The sequence below is a fragment of the Grammomys surdaster genome, unplaced genomic scaffold (assembly GCF_004785775.1).
Source record: "Grammomys surdaster isolate TR1022 unplaced genomic scaffold, NIH_TR_1.0 62, whole genome shotgun sequence".
NCBI lineage: Eukaryota > Metazoa > Chordata > Mammalia > Rodentia > Muridae > Grammomys > Grammomys surdaster.
The window spans coordinates 12,298,038-12,319,161 of NW_021604564.1; the positions used below are offsets into that span (position 1 = coordinate 12,298,038).

The following is a 21,124-nucleotide window of genomic DNA, read 5'->3' on the forward strand; positions in this document are numbered from 1 at the left end:
CATGTGGTAATCATGCTGCACTGTCAGGGAGCAGGGTGGAGGAGAGCTGTTTCCTGTCTGTGCTGACTTCCTAGCCTGATCTAAGGGCTAGGAAAAGCTTTGCCTCCATAAGCAGCCTACGCTATGCTCCCTCTACCTGCTCCTCACTAGCCCAGAGCAAAGTCAAGGTGGACTGCCTGGCAGCGATCCAGAAGGCTGGCTCTAGGAACAGACAGACCTAAGGCCTTCCAGGAAGCGAGTGTTTGTTTTGGCAGGAGGATTCTGCAGAGAGCAGAGAAATGGCCCAGATAAAGAGATGGCATGTGTGGACAGGAAGGAAGGGTTCCCTGCCAGCGCCTCAGCTCAGACAAGGACACGAAAATAACGAGATCCATACTGCCCTCCAGTAACTGCTGCCTGGAAGCCAAGGCTAGAATTCATATGGACTACTAAGACCCTTTCCCCTGACAGTTGTTATGCAATTTTGTCTGGCCAAAGAAGAACTCTTCAGTCTCATGTAACGGGTTTAGTAAGGTCTCCAAGAAACAGAATGCTGTGCCCTTTGGTGACCTCCTCCAACACTTATGATTCATATTTCACGGAAAATATTGAGAACTATTCCATGAGAATTGAATCTGCTTTCACAGCGTGTTGTATGTTTCCTGTGTTTTTCTTCCTTCGTTATCACCAAGGACATTCCCATAAAAACAAACTCTTTCCCCCAAAGCAGCCATACTCTTCAACATCCATCTGCACTCTGCTTCCAAGCTGCTGCTTAGTGACATCATACTGAGTTTCTTTTTTCAGTTACGCCATAATGATGTATGGAGAAAGTTATGTGGCTTTAATCAGTTAACGTGTAAACAAAAGGGCTGACGTCAGTATGATTTCAGAGTTTCCAGAAAGGGCCAGCAAGCAACTCCAACCTTTCCTCACTAGCAAGCATGGAGGCATACGCTCAATTCCAGAATCCACATTGAAAAGTGAGGCAAGGTAGGATGCACTTGCTATCCCAGTGCAGGGTAGGGGGGTAGGGACTATAGGTCCCAGGGCCACAAGAAAGACAACCTTTCCTAGGCAAGCACCAGGAAAAGGTGGAGAGACCTGCAGAATGTTACCCACACTTGTCCCATCGCCCCTGTCTGCACAGTCACACACAGCCACAGGTGTTCACAAGAACCCACGTGAACATGCAAACACACAAACATTCATAACTGTGACACTGGGCAAAAGAATTTAAGTTGTAAACCAGAATTTCTGCTTCCCATTATCTGAGTCAACAGGTGCATCACAGTTCCACTAGCAAGGTGAGTCTCCAGCTCTGCAAAGCTGCTGTGCCTCTGTGCCTCATCATGGCCCCTGAGTTCTCCTGGTGCTGCCCTGCCCCAAGTCCTCCTGCTCCTGGACAACGCCTGTAACATTTGTGACAGAAAACCACAGGGCACGTCAATGTAGAAGTCAGGGTGCGCAATGCGCAATCTGGCTTCACCAGGGATGACAAGCAGTCTTTCCCTCTCTCCAGCCGAGAGCTTTCAGAATATGAAGCAATCATCATAGACCTCAGCTTCCTCATGTGTCTGTCACACTCACTAAAGGAGGACATGCACCATGTACAATACAGCCCAAGAATGGAATAAACAATGCAGCAACAGGGATGAAATTACAGTTAGTGGAAGGAAGCCATAACGGCCTGTGCTAGAAATGGGCAGCTGGTCCACACATCCTGTAGGACAGTACTCAACACGTGATCAACAGATCACAGAGGCACTCTGCCAAAGGCTGCTGAATTTTATGCTGGAGGGGCTTGCCTGAGCAGGCCTTAGGTCTAGACCAGAGTAAAGCTTATGGTTCCACCTGCCAGCAACTTGCCTTCCACGTTTCTAGGGTCACACAGCTGGCCTGCCCTCTCCAAAACCCTAGCACAGCATGTGGTTTCTGGTCCCTGTCTCTCTCGTTCTGTATGGTATTATTGCAATTAACTGGGCCAGGGACCACCATGCCCCAAATGAAGATAACTGTAGAGTCTGGGACTCCAGAAAAGAACAAAGAATAGGAAGGCTGGGACAGCCAGACACACAGACTGCATCCTTCTGCTTTAGTCAGGCAATTTTACATCGCTGGGAGGGTGTTAGTATCATTTATTGCCAAAGCTCACCATAAATAAACACAAAGGTCCCTTTGTGAACAGAGCAATACACTTGTGACACTGCTGTTGGAGTGTACCAGCTACTAACATGGACTTAGACGCTTTCAGAAAAAGTCAACTCCACGAATATGTATGCACATGTGTGTGCACAAACCCTGCACAGACACATTCGTATTCACACACACAGTCCTCTGACATAAACTATAAGAATCTAGGCTCATCTAGACAGCAGTCTGTGCTCCGAGATCCCGTCTCACCTTCTCAGTTGTAAGGTACCTGGGGCTCCATGGGCTCTAGCTGCACCTAAGCCAGAGATCACCTTCTCAGTTGTAAGGTACCTGGGGCTCCATGGGCTCTAGCTGCACCAAAGCCAGAGACTCAATCAATTTGTTGTTGTAGACTGAATTTCACTTAGCCCAGGCTGGCCTTGAATTCTTACTCACTATGTAGCTGGGGATGGCCTGAACTGCAGACCTTCCTGGCTCCACCTCCCTGCAGGGATCCAGAACTGCTTTTCTTCCTGAACTGGAAAGCTTAGCTTCAATGGACAGAAGCAAGTCTTCATCCAGATCCACTAGCATCATGTCCGGAAGAAACTGACTTCAAGGTTTCTATCTAAGACTGGTCCATTCACAACGGCACTGAAGACAAGAGACAAGATTCTATACTCCAACTACTTCCACATGTGTCTCTCTCTTTCCTGACCTCAAGTTTCATCCTACTTTTTGTCAATGAAGACTAAGTCTATAATACTAAAAATAATTCCAACAGCAATGGCTAGAAAAATACAGTCAGCAAAAGGAAAAAAATCGTTTATAAAAACATTAATTATTCCAGTCTAACTCTGATTAAAATTCATTAGGCTTAAATCTTTAACATATGCTCATTTTTAAGTTGTAAATATTGTTCATACAGCTCCAAGAGAGTTATGAATGACAGAGCAGTCTGCTGCTTTCTCAACAATGAAATAGAAAAGGCTATTCTTTGTACAAAGCTCATTACAGTAAAGTAAAGCGGGCATGCATTTCCTCTCACCTGATCTGTATTGGTAAACATGTCCAAGTTTTATAGATAAGTCTTCGGATTAGATTCCTGTCTGATCAGTAGCCTAATACTGACCTCAATTACATTACCATCTATTCTTTGCCTCACAGTCCCAAGCAGTACGAGAAGAGTTATCATGAAGAGGTATCATGCTACATCTCCCAACAGAGCACTGCTCAAAGACCAGGCGAGGTATCATGCTATACCTCCTAACAGAGCACTGCTCAAAGACTAGGCGAGGTATCATGCTATACCTCCCAACAGAGCACTGTTCAAAGACCAGGCGAGGTATCATGCCATACCTCCCAACAGAGCACTGCTCAAAGACCAGGCAAAGTATCATGCTATACCTCCCAACAGAGCACTGCTCAAAGACCAGGCGAGGTCTGCCATCATCATTCCCCATCATCTATCTCCACACGGCTATGCACAGTTGAGGCAGATCTCTCAAAGGTGACCAACTGGAGGGAGTGCCTTTCCATGCCAGGCAGAAGCCAGGGGATGGCCTAGCCATGATGCTTTACAAAACTATCCAGTGTCTCACACATGGAGCTTGTTTAGGAAAAGATTCTGAATTCTGTGGATGGTACTAAGGTAAGCCTTTTGGAAATCCTGGGAGGAGCATTTTACACGTGGAAAAGGCAAAAAACATCAAGGAGCACGGGGTTCTACAGTGATGGCAACTGTCCCAGGTATTGATGACCTTCTGCAGTGGGAAGAGGGACAAACCTCTGACTCCCTCTCACCCTGAAGTTGGTCACTGTAATGAAGCCAGCTGCCACATAAGCTCACTAGTACCTCTGTGCAGAGAGGCTATTTAACCAGGAAGCAAGGGCAACATTCTGCTAGAAGCCTTCCAAAACTTAATGTCACCAACAAGTATCTGAGAGTGTCTGGATGCATGCCTGGCTCTGTGAGAGGACCAGGGCAAAGCAGCTTTGACTTTTACCTTTCTGAGTCCCAGAGCTAAGTACATGCCTAAGCCACTCCTGGTCCATAGAAAATGAGGTGATGGATGTGTTGTCTTAAGCCAACAATGGATAACTAGCAGGTATCCAATACATGATGGTACTGAAACTATCAGGTGAAGAGAACCACCATATACATTTGAGACCATTGGACAGAAAATAAAGAGAAGATATATTTATTTACTTCTACAAAATCATATGTAAACACAGAGAAAAAACTTACTTCCCCTATAATAAACAAGAAACCCTCTAATTAGAAGGTTTGTTTATGAGGAAACTTCCTTACCTTGGATGCACTGAAGTGTCCCATCCTCTGCTCTGATTGTAAAGGTTTCACCTGGGTTAACTTGGACAAGAATGACCTGTGAGAACAGAGAGTACAGTTAAATTAGTGCCCTGAGCGTTCTGCCTGCTTTCCAGTCCCAGGTTCTGTGCTGGGCAGGAAGCATATGACACCAAATCTTGTACCAGCACAAAATTTAGGGTATAAATCTTTAGTCAAAATTCAGGAACCTGCCTAGTGTACTATCCCATATGGTTTACATTATATGACTCTAACTCGGTTGCACTGCACTTTTCCCTTGGAAAACACAAGTTTCTTTTCTCTTTCATTAGACACCAACTTAAATTAGAGAAACAACACATGAAACTTTTCCATACAGAGGAAAGCTGCACAGTCCATGACCATTTGCCCTGCTGCTGCTGGAGACGTGAGGATTAAACAACAAAATAGGGCAGGTTATAGCACCTGAAAGGTTAGAAAAGAACATCTGCATGCAAAACTTCAAAGTACAATAACTGCACAAAATCAGCAAACCCCAGCAAACACTCAAATGTTTCAGTATACAACCAAGCATTAGTGTTTTCCTCACCCAGACACACACACGTAACACTGAGATAACTTCCCAACCACAAACTGGGAGGCAGCCGTGCTGCCGCTCGCTCCCTTCAACAGCCTCACAGATGCAGTGCTAACCAAAGGATAACTAAAGGGAAAAAGTCACTGGTCTAAAACAAGCTACGTAACTGTGGCTGAGTATCAGCAGGGCCAGCTCCAGCTCTGACTGAACGCTGTCAACCCTGTCCGTGGACCCCCGACAAGATGCTGCTGTTCTTTCCATCTTGGTTCTTGCAGGCTTACTCTACCACACTGAAAGCAAGCATGTCAAGCAGACTGTCCCTTCCTCCATGAGCTCTCTCTTCAACACACAGTACTCCTTCCATTAACAGCTAGCAACTACTCTGTTTTCTACAACTTCCAAATGCAATGAATTAACTACAGTAATACTTGTCTTTGTTGTTTTCTTCTTTAAGTGAGATGGTAATACGATAAGATCTGGCTGTCTAAGCCCATACCTGACAATACTTTTATTGATGGCAGGAAAACCATCTTACAAGATTCTTTTAGCTCAAATATTAAGATTTTGTAAGATTAAAGACTAGAGAGATGGCTCAGCGTTTAAGAGAGCTTACTGGTTTTGCAGAGGACCCAAGTTCACTTTCCAACAGCCATGTGGTGGCTCACAACCACCTGCAAACCCCAGGGGGATCCAGCACCATTTTCTGTCCTCTGCAGACACACATGATACAATATACTCAGGCGGGATGAGTATATTGTAAACATAAATTTAAAAAAAGAAATGTAAAGGCTCCTCTGAGATGCAATTTAAATATCAACTTCTTTATGTGCTTTGGAACACGATTCAGATCAAAGTCACGTCATTTATAGTATAAATCCTTAACTTCCACACATTCTGTTCAAACAGTAACTCACAGCAGGAGCCACTGTAGAGGCAGAATTTCTTTTAATTAGGAAATACATTAACTGGAAAATCACCAGGATCATTCAGAGGAAGACACTCTAAAGCCTCATCCCAAATACTACATATTATTATGAAAGATGAATTATTTCAAGACAATTTGCTTTTCTCCACAGTAACTGTGCTGCTAATCTTCCAGGCTTCCCCGTTCCCGTTCTCAGTGATGTGACGGTGGTGTGTCATTTTAAGAACTCAGAAGGAAATCCCTCTAGACCTCCAGAGTGATTAAAGCCTCTCCACTGCCTTCTGCAGCCGGAGGTTTTAGTCATCCCTTTAACACAAAAGCGTTTTAGTCAGCTTTGTTTTTACATAAACATACATCACAGCTCTATTACACTACACCCAGTGAGACAGGCTTCAAGAAAGGGAGGAAGTGAGCCTGGAGGAGGCGGGGCCACAACTGTAAGTGATGGGAAGGCGGAGGGAGGAACAGTAAGTGAGGAGAGGGATGGGAGGACAGACACGGTAAGGATGGTAAAGCCACACAGAAATCTAGTACTTTATATGCTTCCTAAGTTTATTTTCAGATATAAAAGAATTTAATTGGAGTTACCCTACACAAGGGATAATGTTTGCCCCAGAACCATAGCTTGACAAATACAACCTTCAGCATCAGGTGTGAATATCTCCCCTGGAGTTGTGGGTCAGATGCCCTAGAACAATACAAGCCACTGCCATAGCCCTGGCTTGCCCACCAGAACTTAATGGATAAGAGCCTATTGCTGAAAATGCCACAGACTTTGTTCACAGGACACTGAGATGTCACGTTGGCATTGACTGGAAAGCTTCCTTGCTGCTGGTGAGCTTTCATAGTACCACAAGATGCTATCAACATACGCTGCTGGAGAAGAAGGCCATCACCAGTCTTATTCAGCCATGAACCCTATGAGCTACAACAGTGACCAGCATGACAGGACAGATATGCCCATGGTTACAATACTGGGACAGATGTGTAGGGGGTAAGCAAACACTTCCGAGTCCTGTTGCTTGCCTGGGACTTTCCATAATACTGCTGGTCATATTCTTAGGATCACTGTTGACAACTGTGTGGGAGAAGAGAGTATATGAATTTAAGGTTGTCAAAGACAATCTAGGACACAGAGTCCAGTGTCCACTGACTTTTGTCCCTGCCCTAATTCTACAAGCAGACACTATAAGCTTCTTCTTAGCAGCTTAAATATAAAGCAGATGTTTTTGATCTTATCAAGGTAATGCTAAAATGTGTCTAAGGACTTAAAAATTAAAAGTATCATTTTCTTGTAATACTTTTATTTTTGAGACGTCTATACATGCATACAATGTGTACACTTGATCACAGTCAGTTCCCCCACTGTCCACTTCATGACCCCTCCCAATAATCCACTGAGTTTACTCTGTGCTGCCTAAATACTCATGGGTATAGGACCATCCATACACTAGAGCATGGTCACCCTACCAGAGGCCACACACTTACAGAAGACTGAGTCTCCATGCCCCAGATGCCACCAGCTAGTTCCTCAGTTAGAGGGAAAGCACCGTGAGCCTCTCCTCTTTCTGGGCTGGAATGTTGACTGGCTTGATGCTGTGCAGGCACCCACAGCTGCCCTGAGTCCATCTGTGCAGTTCTGTCCTGACTAGAAGACACTGTTTCGGGCCAGTCCTCCATGACCTCTGGCTCTTAGAATCTTGCTGCCCCCTCTTTTCTATGATGGTCCCCAGACCTAGGGGTAAAGGGAATGTGACAGACGTGCCACTTATGGTTACGCACTCCACAGAGACTTGCGGTCTACATCCTGAACAGTTGTGAGTTCACTGACCACCATCAACTGCACATAAAAACTTCTCTTGTGGCGTCTGAACACTAATCAAGAAAGATAAAAACTTAGAGGGCATTTTGATACTATATCTTAGCAAAATATAGAAGTAGACTCTCCCCTGGGAAGCCTCTCAGCTGAGCACTCTAGGTCAGATTTATAGTATCAGGCACGCACGTGTTTCCTTCTGTGGAGTAAGCCTTACTCCTCTTTGACAACCCCAAATTCATATACTGTCTCCCACACAACTGTCAGCAATGGCCCTGAAAATACCACCCAGCAATAGTATGGAAAATCCCAGGCAAGAAAAAGGATTTCTGAATTGATGTCACACTCTGCCTACCACATTGCTTGAAAAGAATCTGTGACAGTTTTCTGTAACCACTGACACCAGGATACAATTCAAAGAATGATCTGGAAGCACCCACCTCTTCTGAAGACTGTTTGTAAAGTCTGTGTGTGCGGTCCTCCCCCAAACACCCCCCAGCTTAGAGAGTTCAGGGCCTGATCCCGTCTCCCTCACTTCTCCAGGAAGACAGATGAGAGATAAATGGCTTTTAAGCATCGTATCAGCACACCTCTCTTCGAATGCTTAGTTCATGTAATTTTCATTGCTGCTGAGTTGCTATGGCAACCGTTAGATTGTAATCTACCAAGCTACCTTAGAAAAGAGGCAAGGCTCAGCCTCCTAACAGCAATCTCTCTTCTCACAAGAGTGAAAATCACAGCTGGAAGGGACTGTATTGAACTTGCCACTGGGTATTTTTAGGAGAAGGCATTTTATTTTACTGAGAGAGACTGACCACTGTGCCATTGTCACTGTCAATGACAGAGATAAAAATAAAGCTTTGACGCAGCAGCCCAGTGGCCTGTCCTAACAACTGGCGTGAATGAGCCACCAGCACCAGGCCTTGCATCACACAGCCTGGAGGCGTGAGTCACATCCTGACAGGCGAAGGGCACTGAATCTTCTGATCCTTGCGTGTCAGTTCTCTGCCTAACCTCTCTCATCCCAACATACCTGCTAAGAGTCCCCTTTAGATCTATGTCCACTTAGCAAAATAGAGGAGTAGATTTACCCCTGGGAAGCCTCATTATTTTCTGTTCATTCATTGGCCATTTCCTGCTTTTCAAAGTCAGTATTAAACCCATTCAAGCTGTACCGTCTCTTTTCAAAGGGGGAAGAGAAGGATCTTAATCACGGATTTTTCTATGCCAGAGATAGTGACACAGAACCAAGCTGTCAGAGCAGGAAGCAGGAATGCTTTAAACCTTGGGCTACAACGGCGTCAGCAGATCTGCTCTAATCGCAAAGACCACCTGAATCAAGAAGTGTGAAATAAGTGTGAGGCAGGTTAGCAAGGTAATCAAAGCAACTCTCCAGTCTCGCTAAACGCCAAAGAAACAGAAAATAAGACTCAGAATACAACTGAGCACAAAGCTAAATGCAGCACCCTAGAAATTACTGTTTTGCCCAAGGGACAGGCTGGAGAAGCCTTGCAGCTCTTCCTTCACAGCTGTCAAGCTAACTGCTTCTTGCTCATGAGGAAAGAAACAGGACAGGAAGAAGCTAAGACTAGTCCTGGAGGCAATTCTGTCCTAAAGGCAAGCTCTGACCTATGCCTCAAATAAAGAATATCTTCAGAAGGAGGCAAATTGCTTCTGAGTTTGAGGACAACCAGGTCCTTGTAGCAAGCTCCAGGCTGGCTGGGGCTACATTATGAGATGGTTTATCAAAAATAAATAAAGGAAAATAAAAACATTAACCCTCGGGATGGTGGTGGCTTAGTAAAGCACTGGTAAAGTGCTTGCCTTGTAAGCACAAGTACCTGAGTAGGATCCTCAGAACTCAAGTCTATGAGAAACTTGAGGTGTGATGGTGTATGCTTGTAAGCCCTGCTCTTGTGAAACAGAAACAAGAGGAGCCCTGGTGCCTGCTGGTCAGCCAGCCAGATGAGCAGACTTGGCAAATCCCAGTCCAATGACGGCTGCTGTATCCAAAAATTAAAACAAAACAAAAACTAATAAAATAAAACAAGAAAATAAAAGGGTCAGGGAGAGGTGGACAGAGCATGGGGAATGACAGCAAGATTTTCTCTAACATGCCACCCCCACCACCACTGCGGCCATCACCTAAGTAAATCCCTGCAGAGAATCAGTCCATTAGAGACACTTCTCTGGGAGGGCAGTACTGACTGATCAAAGATGAAACATTACCTCTGCAGCTTCCTGTGAGCTCCATTTGGTACCCAGAAGATCAAGAGCCACAGCAGGAGAGGAGAGCCTCTGTCACTTCTGCAGCGTTCTCCACTTAGCACACTGTGAGACCGGCATGGTTCTCCCTCTGACCCACATTTCTAACTACCCAATGGTTACCTTGGAGGAGATATGATAAAGCCTGAAGACTACAGAAGGGTTCCCTGTGAAGAAGGCCCTCTGTAGCCTGTCTAAGCATTTTCTTTCTATTTCATTTGACTTTTTGGTGGTACTAAGGATCAAACCCAGGGCCTCACATAACTAGGCAAGCATACTACCACATGCCACACTCCAGCATAGTGAAAGCTCCTAAAAACTAACCCTTGGCTGCACAAAAAGAACAGAAGCTTCTATTCCTGCAATTGTTTTATGATCACGCATGTCATGTGCTTGTACATGTATGCACATACACAGACATCTGTCTACACACATCTGTACACACATACCTGTGCATGCATACACATCCATATACACAGACCGCTGACAGCTGTACACATGCACATACTCCTGCACACACACCTAGCGCCACAGGTGTATACATATACACATGCCCCCACACCTGTGCACACACACCAGTACACACACGCTCCTCCAACCTGTACACACATACACCTGTACAGACACAAACTCCCCAGCTATATACATACACACATGTCCCCACCTGTAAACACACACACCTGTACACAAACATGCAAACACCTTTACATGCACACAGTGGTACATGCACAAACACCTGTATACGCACACACATAATACACATACACCACACATTTGTTACATACACACACCAGCCCCTTTAGATTCTCAAATTCATACCTATCTATGCACATCTTTGACACACTCATCTCTCCAGCACAGAGTACAACAGCCCTCAGCTATAACTGAAATATACATATTTGTTTTCTGAGTCCAATCTCTTTTCTCCAAAAGGGAAGTGATGTTTGCCAACAATCAAAAATCACCTCTGTGGTAAGAATACGCTTCAGGGCTGGAGAGATGGCTCAGTGGTTAAGAGCACTGGCTGCTCTCCCAGAGGTCCTGAGTTCAATTCCCAGCAACCACAAAGTGGCTCACAACCATCTGTAATAGAATTTGATGGCCTCTTCTGGAACACAGGTCTACAGACAGATAGAACACTCATATACATAAAATAATTAAATTTTTAAAAATACTCAAAAAAAGGTCCCTGGTTTAAAGAAGCCAGTAGTAGGTAGACCACAAAGATGTTACAGAAAGAAGAGAACGCTTTTGATCTTGCCCTGTTCACCTGTCCTCCCTGTAGTCACATTCCAAAGCTGGCAAACGTGTAAGAGCTAAGAAGCCACAGGTGGGTTCTGCAAACACTGGCTCACATGGCTGTGCTGTCAGCACAGTTGGGAGGACAAACATTCCCACTCTGCCTCTTCCTGGATCTTAAGACTCTTTCCAAAGGGTCCCAGATGTTTTAACGATCGATTTTCTTGAAAGACCAGAGGTTCACAGGGCAGTTGGAGCACCTGCTGCTCTTGCAGAGAAAATGTTGGAATTCAGTTCTCAACACTCATATTGGGTGGCTCACAACTACCTGTAAGTCCAGCTCCAGGGGACAAGATACATTCTTCTGGCCACTGCTGGCCACCGTGGTATGCACATACAGTTCCATACCAACATACACAGGTGTGTAGTGCATACACAAATATAAAATAGAAATAAATCTTTAACAAAATAAAAGATGGAATGTTCTCACAACAGTCTATTTAACATCTGTAGAGTTAACTTAGTGTGATGAGGGCTACCTTAGCAACACTTTTCCCCAGGTTTTTTGTTTTCCTTACAGTGACTCTAAAAAGTTAACTGTTTATCAAACCCATATAGTATCCCAAGGAGGAATTATTAACCAAGTTTTAGAGATGGGAAAACTGAAGCTTAAAGAACACAAAAGAAATTGGTCACTTGACTACAAAGTGGCTGAGCTAGGAGGGAGACCAGCTTGGGCTGAGCAAAGTGTATGACTTGCGCTCACTGACTCCGCCTCCACCTCTAAGAAGCATGAACATCCAGTTGAACCAGCACCATTTGTTGAAAATGCTGTCCTTTTTCCACTGGACAGTTTTAGCTCCTTTGTCAAAGATCAAGTGACCATAGGAGTGTGGGTTCATTTCTGGGTCTTCAATTCTATTCCATTGATCTTCCTGCCTGTCTCTGTACCAATACCAGGTAGTTTTTATCACTATTGCTCTGTAGTACAGCTTGAGGTCAGGGATGGTAATTCCTCCAGAAGTTCTTTTATTGTTGAGAATAGTTTTCGCTATCCTGGGTTTTTTGTTATTCCATATGAATTTGAGAATTTCCTTTTCTAACTCTGTGAAGAATTGAGTTGGGATTTTAATGGGGATTGCATTGAATCTGTAGATTGCTTTTGGCAAGATGGCCATTTTTATTATATTAATCCTGCCAATCCATGAGCATGGGAGATCTTTCCATCTTCTGAGATTCTTATCCCCTTGTACAAAGCTCAAGTCTATGTGGATAAAGGACCTCCACATAAAACCAGATACACTGAAACTAATAGAAGAGAAGGTGGGGAAAAGCCTCGAATACTTGGGCACAGGGGAAAAGTTCCTGAACAGAACTCCAATGGCATATGCTCTAAGATCGAGAATTGACAAATGGGACTTCATAAAATTGCAAAGTTTCTGTAAGGCAAAGGACACTGTCAATAGGACAAAACGACAACCAACAAATTGGGAAAAGATCTTTACCAATCCTTCATCTGATAGAGGGCTAATATCCAATATATACAAAGAACTCAAGAAATTAGACTCCAGACAACCAAATTACCCTATTAAAAAATGGGGTATAGAGCTTAACAAAGAATTTTCAACAGAAGAAACTCGAATGGCCGAGAAGCATCTAAAGAAATGTTCAGCATCCTTAGTCGTCAGGGAAATGCAAATCAAAACAACCCTGAGATTCCATCTCACACCAGTCAGAATGGCTAAGATTAAAAACTCAGGTGATAGTAGATGCTGGCGAGGGTGTGGAGAAAGAGGAACACTCCTCCATTGTTGGTGGGACTGCAAGATGGTGCAACCACTTTGGAAATCAGTCTGGCGGTTCCTCAGAAAATTGGACATAGCATTACCCGAGGATCCAGCTATACCACTCCTAGGCATATACCCAGAAGATGCTCAAACATATAACAAGGACATATGCTCAACTATGTTCATAGCAGCCTTATTTATAATAGCCAGGAGCTGGAAAGAACCCAGATGTCCTTCAACTGAGGAATGGATTCAAAAAATGTGGTATATTTACACAATGGAGTATTACTCAGCTATTAAAAACAATGAATTCGAGAGGTTCCTTGGTAAATGGATGGAACTAGAAATTATCATCCTGAGTGAGGTAAGCCAATCACAAAAGAAGACACATGGTATTCACTCACTGATTATTGGATATTAGCCTAGAACCTTGAAATGCCCAAGATGCAACTCACAGGCCACATGAAGCCCATAAAGAAGGAAGACCAAGTGAGGGTGATTCGGTCCTTCTTAGAAGGAGCAACAAATACTCAAGGGAGCAAATATGGAGACAAAGTGAGGGACAGAAACTGAAGGAGGGGCCGTCTCAAGACCACCCCACCTGAGTATCTATCCCATGTGCAATCACCAAAGGTAGATGCTGATGTGGAAGACAGGAAGTGCATGCTGATAAGAGCCTGATATGGATATCTCCTCAGAGGCCTTCAAGAGTCAGACATATTCAGAGGCAGATGCTCACAACTAGCCATTGAACTGATCATGGGGTTCTCAATAGAGGAGTTAGAGTGAAGACTGAAGGAGCTGAAAGGGTTTGTGGCACCATGAGGAGAGCAACAATACCAACCAACCACAGCTCCCAGGGTCTAAACCACCAGCCTGGGAGCACTTAGGGGGGGGATCCAGGGCTTCAGCTGAATATGTAAAAGTGGAGGGCCCTGCTGGGCATAGGTGGAAGAAGAGAACCTTGACCTCATGAAGGCTGGATGCCCCAGGGGGTGGGAATTTTGAGGGTGGGGAGGTGGGAGTGGGGGGGGTGTAGATAGAGGTTACATCCACAGAGAAGAAGGAGGAGGGGCGAGGGGATTGGGGGTTCCGAGGGGGTGGTGGGGGATGGGGTAAGGGGACAACATAGGAAATGTAAATAAATCATCCAATAAAAAAAAAAGAAAAAAAAATAAAATAAAGACACATTATCATAAAAAAAAAAAAAAAGAAGCATGAGCATCATGGTCCTCTACATCCACACTTCCCTGCTTGCTGTCATTCTAACTCTGCCACCCTCTGAAGTATCTGCCTTCCACAGCTGTCTTTGTCGTTTGTCTCACAGGTGCTGCCTCCTTCTGCCCCACCCCCACAACCACTGCTTCTACTGCTGGTGCACCCGATGGCCCTTCTAGACTTTCTCTTTCCTAGCTTATGCTCTAAAAAACTAGCTTCAAACGCCCTCGGCAATCAGCCTAACCACTTTCCTCTGGCCAGCTCCTAGCAGTCACCATGGACAGTCTCTGGACCTACCACTCCTGTGCAGACAGAAAAGAAAAGGTTTATTGGCAAACAAATCTAATAATGAATCTGAGGAGAATCACCACACTACTTCTTCAGGTCCAAAGGTAATCATATCTCTAGAAGATCTACTTTGATTCCAGAGTAATTTCATTTTAAACTAGTTAAGTGATTTTGCTTCCTCATTTCTTGACATTATAATTTAGCCTTTATCATATTATATATACTCAAAAAGAATAAGGAATCCAAACTGCAGATAAGAAAAAGCATCTCCTAACCTGAGGATGTACCTCACTAAACTGTTTGCTGTCCATACACAAACACAGAGAGAGAGGAGGGGAAAGAGGGAGTGGGGGACAGGGAGAGGATGTATCTTCTAAAATTCAATATTCCAACTGAAAATGAAAAATAACCTTCAAGACTATCCATGGATCAAACCTAAGAACAAGCTGCCAAGCACATAAGGTTCATCACCTACCTACCTGTAGGTGAGGTTCAGGCCAGAGCTGCCGGCGGAGGAGCGCTTTAAGGGTCCACACACTGAGTCACTAGCCGCTCTTTGCTAACCTGAGCTGTTTAAAAACCAACTTAGGTATAACAACGTATCTAAGGATCCCAGAATATAGTCAAAAGAGCCAGTCTAGAAGATGGAGGCTTGGTCCCAGGCAGGAGGCTCTACCAGGTAGCCCACTTGACCTACAAAGCCTGGATTTCCTCACCTAGAGAAAGCAGAGAACACTTACCCACTTCATACAGGCCTCGCATGGTTAGTAGCTATGACTAATATTTCTTACCATGGACAAGTTGGAGTTAAGTGAAGGAGATTAAAGAAAAACAATTTACCAAATTTGCCATGTTTCATGTTCTCCATAAAATCTAAACTTCCACAGATCCTGACTCTGACCCCAGTTTCTGCTCAATCACTCTGGCTCTCTGGCTGCGCCTCGCAAGCGCGCGCACCCCAGGCTCTGTTCAGCCTTCCTGGATCCTGGCAGCAGGGCTGAGTCTGGAATCCACTTGCAGAGGTTCTGAAATCTAAGCGCCTTACAGCTTTGCAACAATTCAACCTGCCTAGAAACACTTCTCAATAATATTGCCATAATGCAAGTCAACAATAAAGGGTTGCTGACCTATGAATCCAGGAGAGGGTCTAATCTGGCTGCTCTGTTTTTGAGTTCTTAATTTCAGATATCTTGTATTAATATCTTTAGTGAGACTTAAGCAACCCACACAGTTTATATACGTGAAGTATTTTTGGTACACTCACATAGTTGGTATCCATGACACGAAACATGGTAAGACATTTCCAATATCCATTTCCCTTAATTGCTCTTTAATGTACTTCTGGTCTCTGTGTATTCGCTCACAGTGATCTCATAGAAAGACAAAAACAACACAATGCAAAGGAATCCTTTCACTTAACAAAGAGTTGTCCAGGCTGTCCGTGCCCGCTCATTCATCTCTTTTTCTCTTCTAAGTAATATTCCATTTTAAAATATACTACATTTGGCTCATCTTTTTATCAGTTAATTTGGAGTTGATTTGCTTCTAAAACTCTTGGTTGTTTTGCATAATTGTGCTCTGAATATTCATAGTCTAGTTTCTGTGGGCTACTAATGCCTGTTTCTCCTGAATATATCCCCAGGAGTAAAACTTTCAGATAAGATGATAACTCTGTAACTTTTTTGGAAGAGCTCATGAAGCAGAACCACCTGGCATTCTGGCTGTCCTCTCAAAGCACACTGAAGATGGAAACTCAGATCCTTCAGGATACCTCGAGCAATTGGCTTTCTCCATACATACACAACTCACTGATAGTCACCCACCATACAGAGATGAAAGACCTCAACAGTTATACATATAGATGCCCTAGAACAAAACATTAATACAAATGGATACTTAGGACCATTGCAAAGTTTAAGGCAATTGTCTTCTTTAATGGTAGCAAGGCAAAAAGACTGAACGTTTTCTTCAAAACTGGAAAGCTTTGGGGGAAAAGGCCAGGTGTGCTTGCAAGTTCAGCACTTGGAAGGTGGAGGCAAATGAGGAGGGCTAAGCTAGCCTTGGCTACAAAGTGAGTTCAAGGGTGGGCTTGGCTACATGAGACCCTGTATGTGAAGAAAACAAAACCAAAAACAAAACAGAGCTAACATGTTGGGGATGAAGATATGCTGATATGCCGGAGCAGTAAAAATTCATCCAACAGGTTCAAGCCTGTCACCTTGGGAGTGGGGCTTAGATACAATGCTGACCAGTTTTCCTTTTTGTGTTGGAGTGCGGGGGCCTCCTCACTAAGACCTGATGGAAAGCCAGACATAGTACACTCCTAGTCTCAGAAGCACAAGGACCTCTGGTATGCCAATGCCAACATGTACATCACCGACCCTTCCGATTCCTCCCTCTCTCTGCACTAAGTCCAAATTCAGGACAGACACCAGGCTCTGCAGAGTGCAAAGGAAAGCTGTGACAAAGATTTTCCAGCCTCCCTGCCCCTCCTTCCCATGAGCCCTCAGTGTACACAAGCACATAGCGGATTCTCTGCACATCTAATTTGGGGCCAGCTGATGTACCATGACATCAGTACAGCACAGTGAGCCAAGTTTAAACTCCATCTGGGACAAATAATGTCCAGGCCCACTGGGATGTCTCTTGTTTATATACACTGACTAAAGATGTCTTGGTGGTAAATGAACCAACTCTAGAGATTTATTTCCCAAGGCCTCCAGAACAATGCTCTGTACCCTGAAGCAACTCCCTGCTTAGAGTTCTTTCCAAGGCTGTGCATAAGTGATTTTTAACAGAATGCATATTTTGGAACATGTAATTAACATCTTGAGGAGAGTCAAAGTCCAAGCAGCCCTTTCTTGATCTGAAACAAAGAGAATGAAGAACTCACTAGCAAGTGGGTGTGGTGAGAGTAACCCAATTCAACCAAACCCCACATGACACTAAATCCTACCTCCGTGGAAGACCTGCGACCTCCATCAAGACCAGTGATGAAAGCTTTTAAGATACAATAGAGTGGCTGAAAGGCCACATCCCTTCCTTTTGAAGACTAAAACCCAGCTTGTGTTTTCACCCTGGCATTACATTAGAGGAATTGTTACAAATTCAGAAAGAAAAACATATCACCTAATAGTTTCAATTCTTGTTTATTTTTCCTATTTTGGGGGGGGGGTCAGAAGATAAGATCTTTCTATGTAGCCCTTGGCTGTCCTGAAACTCCGTAAACCAGGCTGACCTTGAACTCAGACATCTGCCTGCCTCTGCCTCCTGAGTGTTAGGATTAAAGGCATGCGCCACCACCAAAAACCTGGTTAGTTCCAAGGCTTACACTGAGGTTTCTTGAGTAGCTAAACCTGCCTCTAAATGATTCACCTCTTAAATGGAAACGAAGGGTGGGTTTGGACAGAAAGAAGAAGTAAGAGGCCCTCTCCCACTCACTCACCCCCACAAGGAAGAATCTCAGCTACCCCTCTCTGCTCACCAGAACTCTCATAGTACTGACCCCAAAAGGGAACTCATGACCATCTCAGGGAAAGAAATCATTCCTGATAAAACCCCTGGGACCCTACAGAAACCTGGGCTGGGATCTGAAAAGCCTTGACTCCCACCTCGATTCCAAAGGAAAATCAAACCTCGAGACACCACCACTGTGGCTCAGATCCCACATCTCAGAGTCAGTCACTTGCCAGGTCTTGAACATAATATAATAGAGATCAAAACTACAAGAAGTAGTGAAGGAGTGTGTGTGAGACACAGTGTGTGTGAGACACAGTGTGTGTGAGACATAGTGTGTGTGACACAGTGAAGTAGTGAAGGAGAAGGGGGAGAGGGGGAGAGAGAGGGGGGAAGGGGGAAAGAGGGAGAAAGAGAGAGATTATTCTTTTTTGGACATACACACTTGTGAAGACCAGAAGTCAGCATTAGGTACCTTCCTCTATTAGCTCTCTCCTTTATTCTTTGAGATAAGGTCTCGCCCTGAACTCAGAGCTCACCAACTAGTTAGCATAGCAAGCTAATGGGGTCCACAGATCCACTTGTCTTCAACTCCCTAACTCCCAAATACTAGAATTTCAGGTGTGACAATGCCTAGCTTTAACTAAGGTAGTGAAGATACAAACTCAGGTCCTCCTGCTTGCGTGACACACCAGGTACTTTACCCACTGTGCCCTCTCCCCAAACCCAAGAGGAACCGTCCAATTTGTAAACTGTATAAGGTACTAACATGCAAAACTCAAGCTAACTGCCTACCTGCACATTACAGATGAAGAAAGGCCCAAGCCGGGCATATCTTCTTGGAAGTTCCTAGAAGAAGACCTGGGTGAGATCAAGTCCCAACTGCGTGACTTGCTACCTGCAAGCCCTTAACCTTTCTCATCTCGGGCTTAGCCTAGAAATACACAGGGCTTTGCCCTACATTCTATGTGACCACTAAATGATGAACTAAGGAAGGGCTTAGCACAGATTCTACCACCTCAGGAGCCCTCAGCTATGACCGTCCCTCACTTTGCTTTGGAAGAACAAAAGAAATCAAACTTTGAACTAAAATTCACTCTTTGCAACAGTTCAAACCAAGGGTCTAATCAAACCCATCTGACCTTTACCTTATCTATTGAATTCAGACTGTTTATCCTAAGTAGCCCTGAGGTTGCAGAGTAACCAATAGAGAACCAGCCACTGTCCCTCTCTCCAGAAGGTCCTCATGCTTGGATGTTGTCTTCACGATATGTTCACTGAGGGATTGAAGGAGCCTGGGGCAGAAGGGCAGTTATTGTAAGGTAGGAGGGCTCAAAGCTCCCAACTACAGCAGCCCACTTTACAGATATGAGAGAGTCTAGGAAGTGATGGTATAGGGATGCCCACTACTGGTGGAAGGTATCCCCTACCAGCCAAGTCTACCCTCCGCCAATATCCCGGGGTCCTTAAAAAATGTTATAGCTTATATAAAGTTTATAAAAATGTAATTATGTCTACCTAATAGATGCAGTTTAGAGACAGGATCTAGGAAAATCCAGTCTGGTTCCTTTCCCTCCCTCCTTTCCCTCTTGTAGAGAGGATGGTAAATGCTACAGCTGGGCAGTAAGGAGGAGTCAGACCAAACAAGAGACAACTCTATCAGTTTTAGGAAGCCGTTGACATGTATCTATGCCACATGCTGTCGTGACAGCCCCATGCCTAACTTCAATCAATCAGTGGGAATCAACGGTGTGTGCCACATATCAGACTTGTAATGGGACTAGTTCCGAACCAGCTTGGTTGTGTGACACCGACCTCTTGGGGACGCTGCTTTCTGAGTGTGTACTCTTCAGTAAGCTAACCCCAATCAGACTACAATTGCTTCAGGTTCTTTGTTGTCTGCAGTTGCCCAATTATTTGCAAAGAAGATGACCTGCTAAGGTCTATCCATCCGTTGTATCCAAAGGCCTCAGCTAATTCCCTACAAGGAGCAAAAGAAAGAGGCAGCACAAAGCAGTGCTAGGGGGACAGGAAACTGCTCAGGTGAGGGAACACTTGTAGCTCAAAAATCATGTGCCTTCTCTCAGATGATCTGATCTGATGGTGATCTCCGAAAAAGAAAAAAAGCTGGAAGCTGAGAAGCAATTACCAGCATAGGCAAGAGGGTCAAAGCAGCATGGAATTCTGAGGCTTCACAGGCACCTCAAGTTCTAACATTAGGGATAAGCAGGAGCTGAGTGACTGACCAATCACACTTTAAAACAGGGCAAGTGGTATAACCTTCCCCTGGGATCTAAACCCAGGTAACCCAGATATGAGATGGCACATCAGTGGCGACCTCCTTAGAAGGGTATATTTTCATATGGAAAAGCAAAGAGAGGGAAAAATGAAGATGAATATCTATGTTCAGAATGTGGAGATTTGCATTGCTAACTTTACGTGTCTTGCTTGCTCTTGTCATGTTTGGAGTATAGCATCTATTCACATAGTCAAGTTTTTACACCTATCATTTGACCACAAAATGCCTACCAGAAGCAATTATGTACTAACATATGTCTTAGCATACTGTGGATATAGAAAAGACTCATTTTCCAACACATATAAATATTCTTACTGTATGATGAAACATCCAATGTGACAAAGAGAGATTTTTCAAAACAAAAGATTCGAGGTCAGAAATCTAGCATCTAGCATCCAGATCAAAGAAACACTTCCGAGTGCGTGCCTGTTGTGAGTAGTGCTCTTAACCTGACAGAATCTAGAACCCCTGGGGGCAGGGCCTCAGAGCAAGCCTGTTGAGGATTATTCTCCTTATCAGGGAGGACCCATCCTAACTGTCTGGGACTGCTTCCTGTACTGGGATCCTGTAATGTATAAATGGAGCAAACAAGCTGTTCCATGACTGGATGCAATCTGACAACTGCTTCATGCTCCTGCCGTCTGGACTGCCCTGCCATGATGGGCTGCAGCCTGAACTGTGAGCTAAAATAATGGAAGCCTTCTTCTCCTAAGTTGCTTCCATCAGAGTATTTCACCACTGCACCAGGAAAACTAAGGTGTATGTTTTACAAAAAGACAAACAAACAAAAACCCAGCTTCATCTAGGCTGTAACAGAAAGTGTACTTAAAAAAA

The 21,124-nt window shown here is 44.4% G+C and overlaps 1 protein-coding gene across 5 annotated transcripts in view; it reads right to left on the reverse strand.

Annotated features, from left to right (window-relative positions):
* The window catches only part of Fndc3b (fibronectin type III domain containing 3B), a 291,713-nt gene that overhangs the window by 193,226 nt on the left and 77,363 nt on the right, over nucleotides 1-21,124 (reverse strand). For all 5 annotated transcript variants that reach the window (XM_028763225.1, XM_028763232.1, XM_028763211.1 and 2 more), the window contains exon 3: nucleotides 4,424-4,499. In XM_028763225.1, coding sequence (XP_028619058.1) covers nucleotides 4,424-4,499 — 76 coding nt within the window. The remainder of the gene's footprint in view (nucleotides 1-4,423; nucleotides 4,500-21,124) is intronic.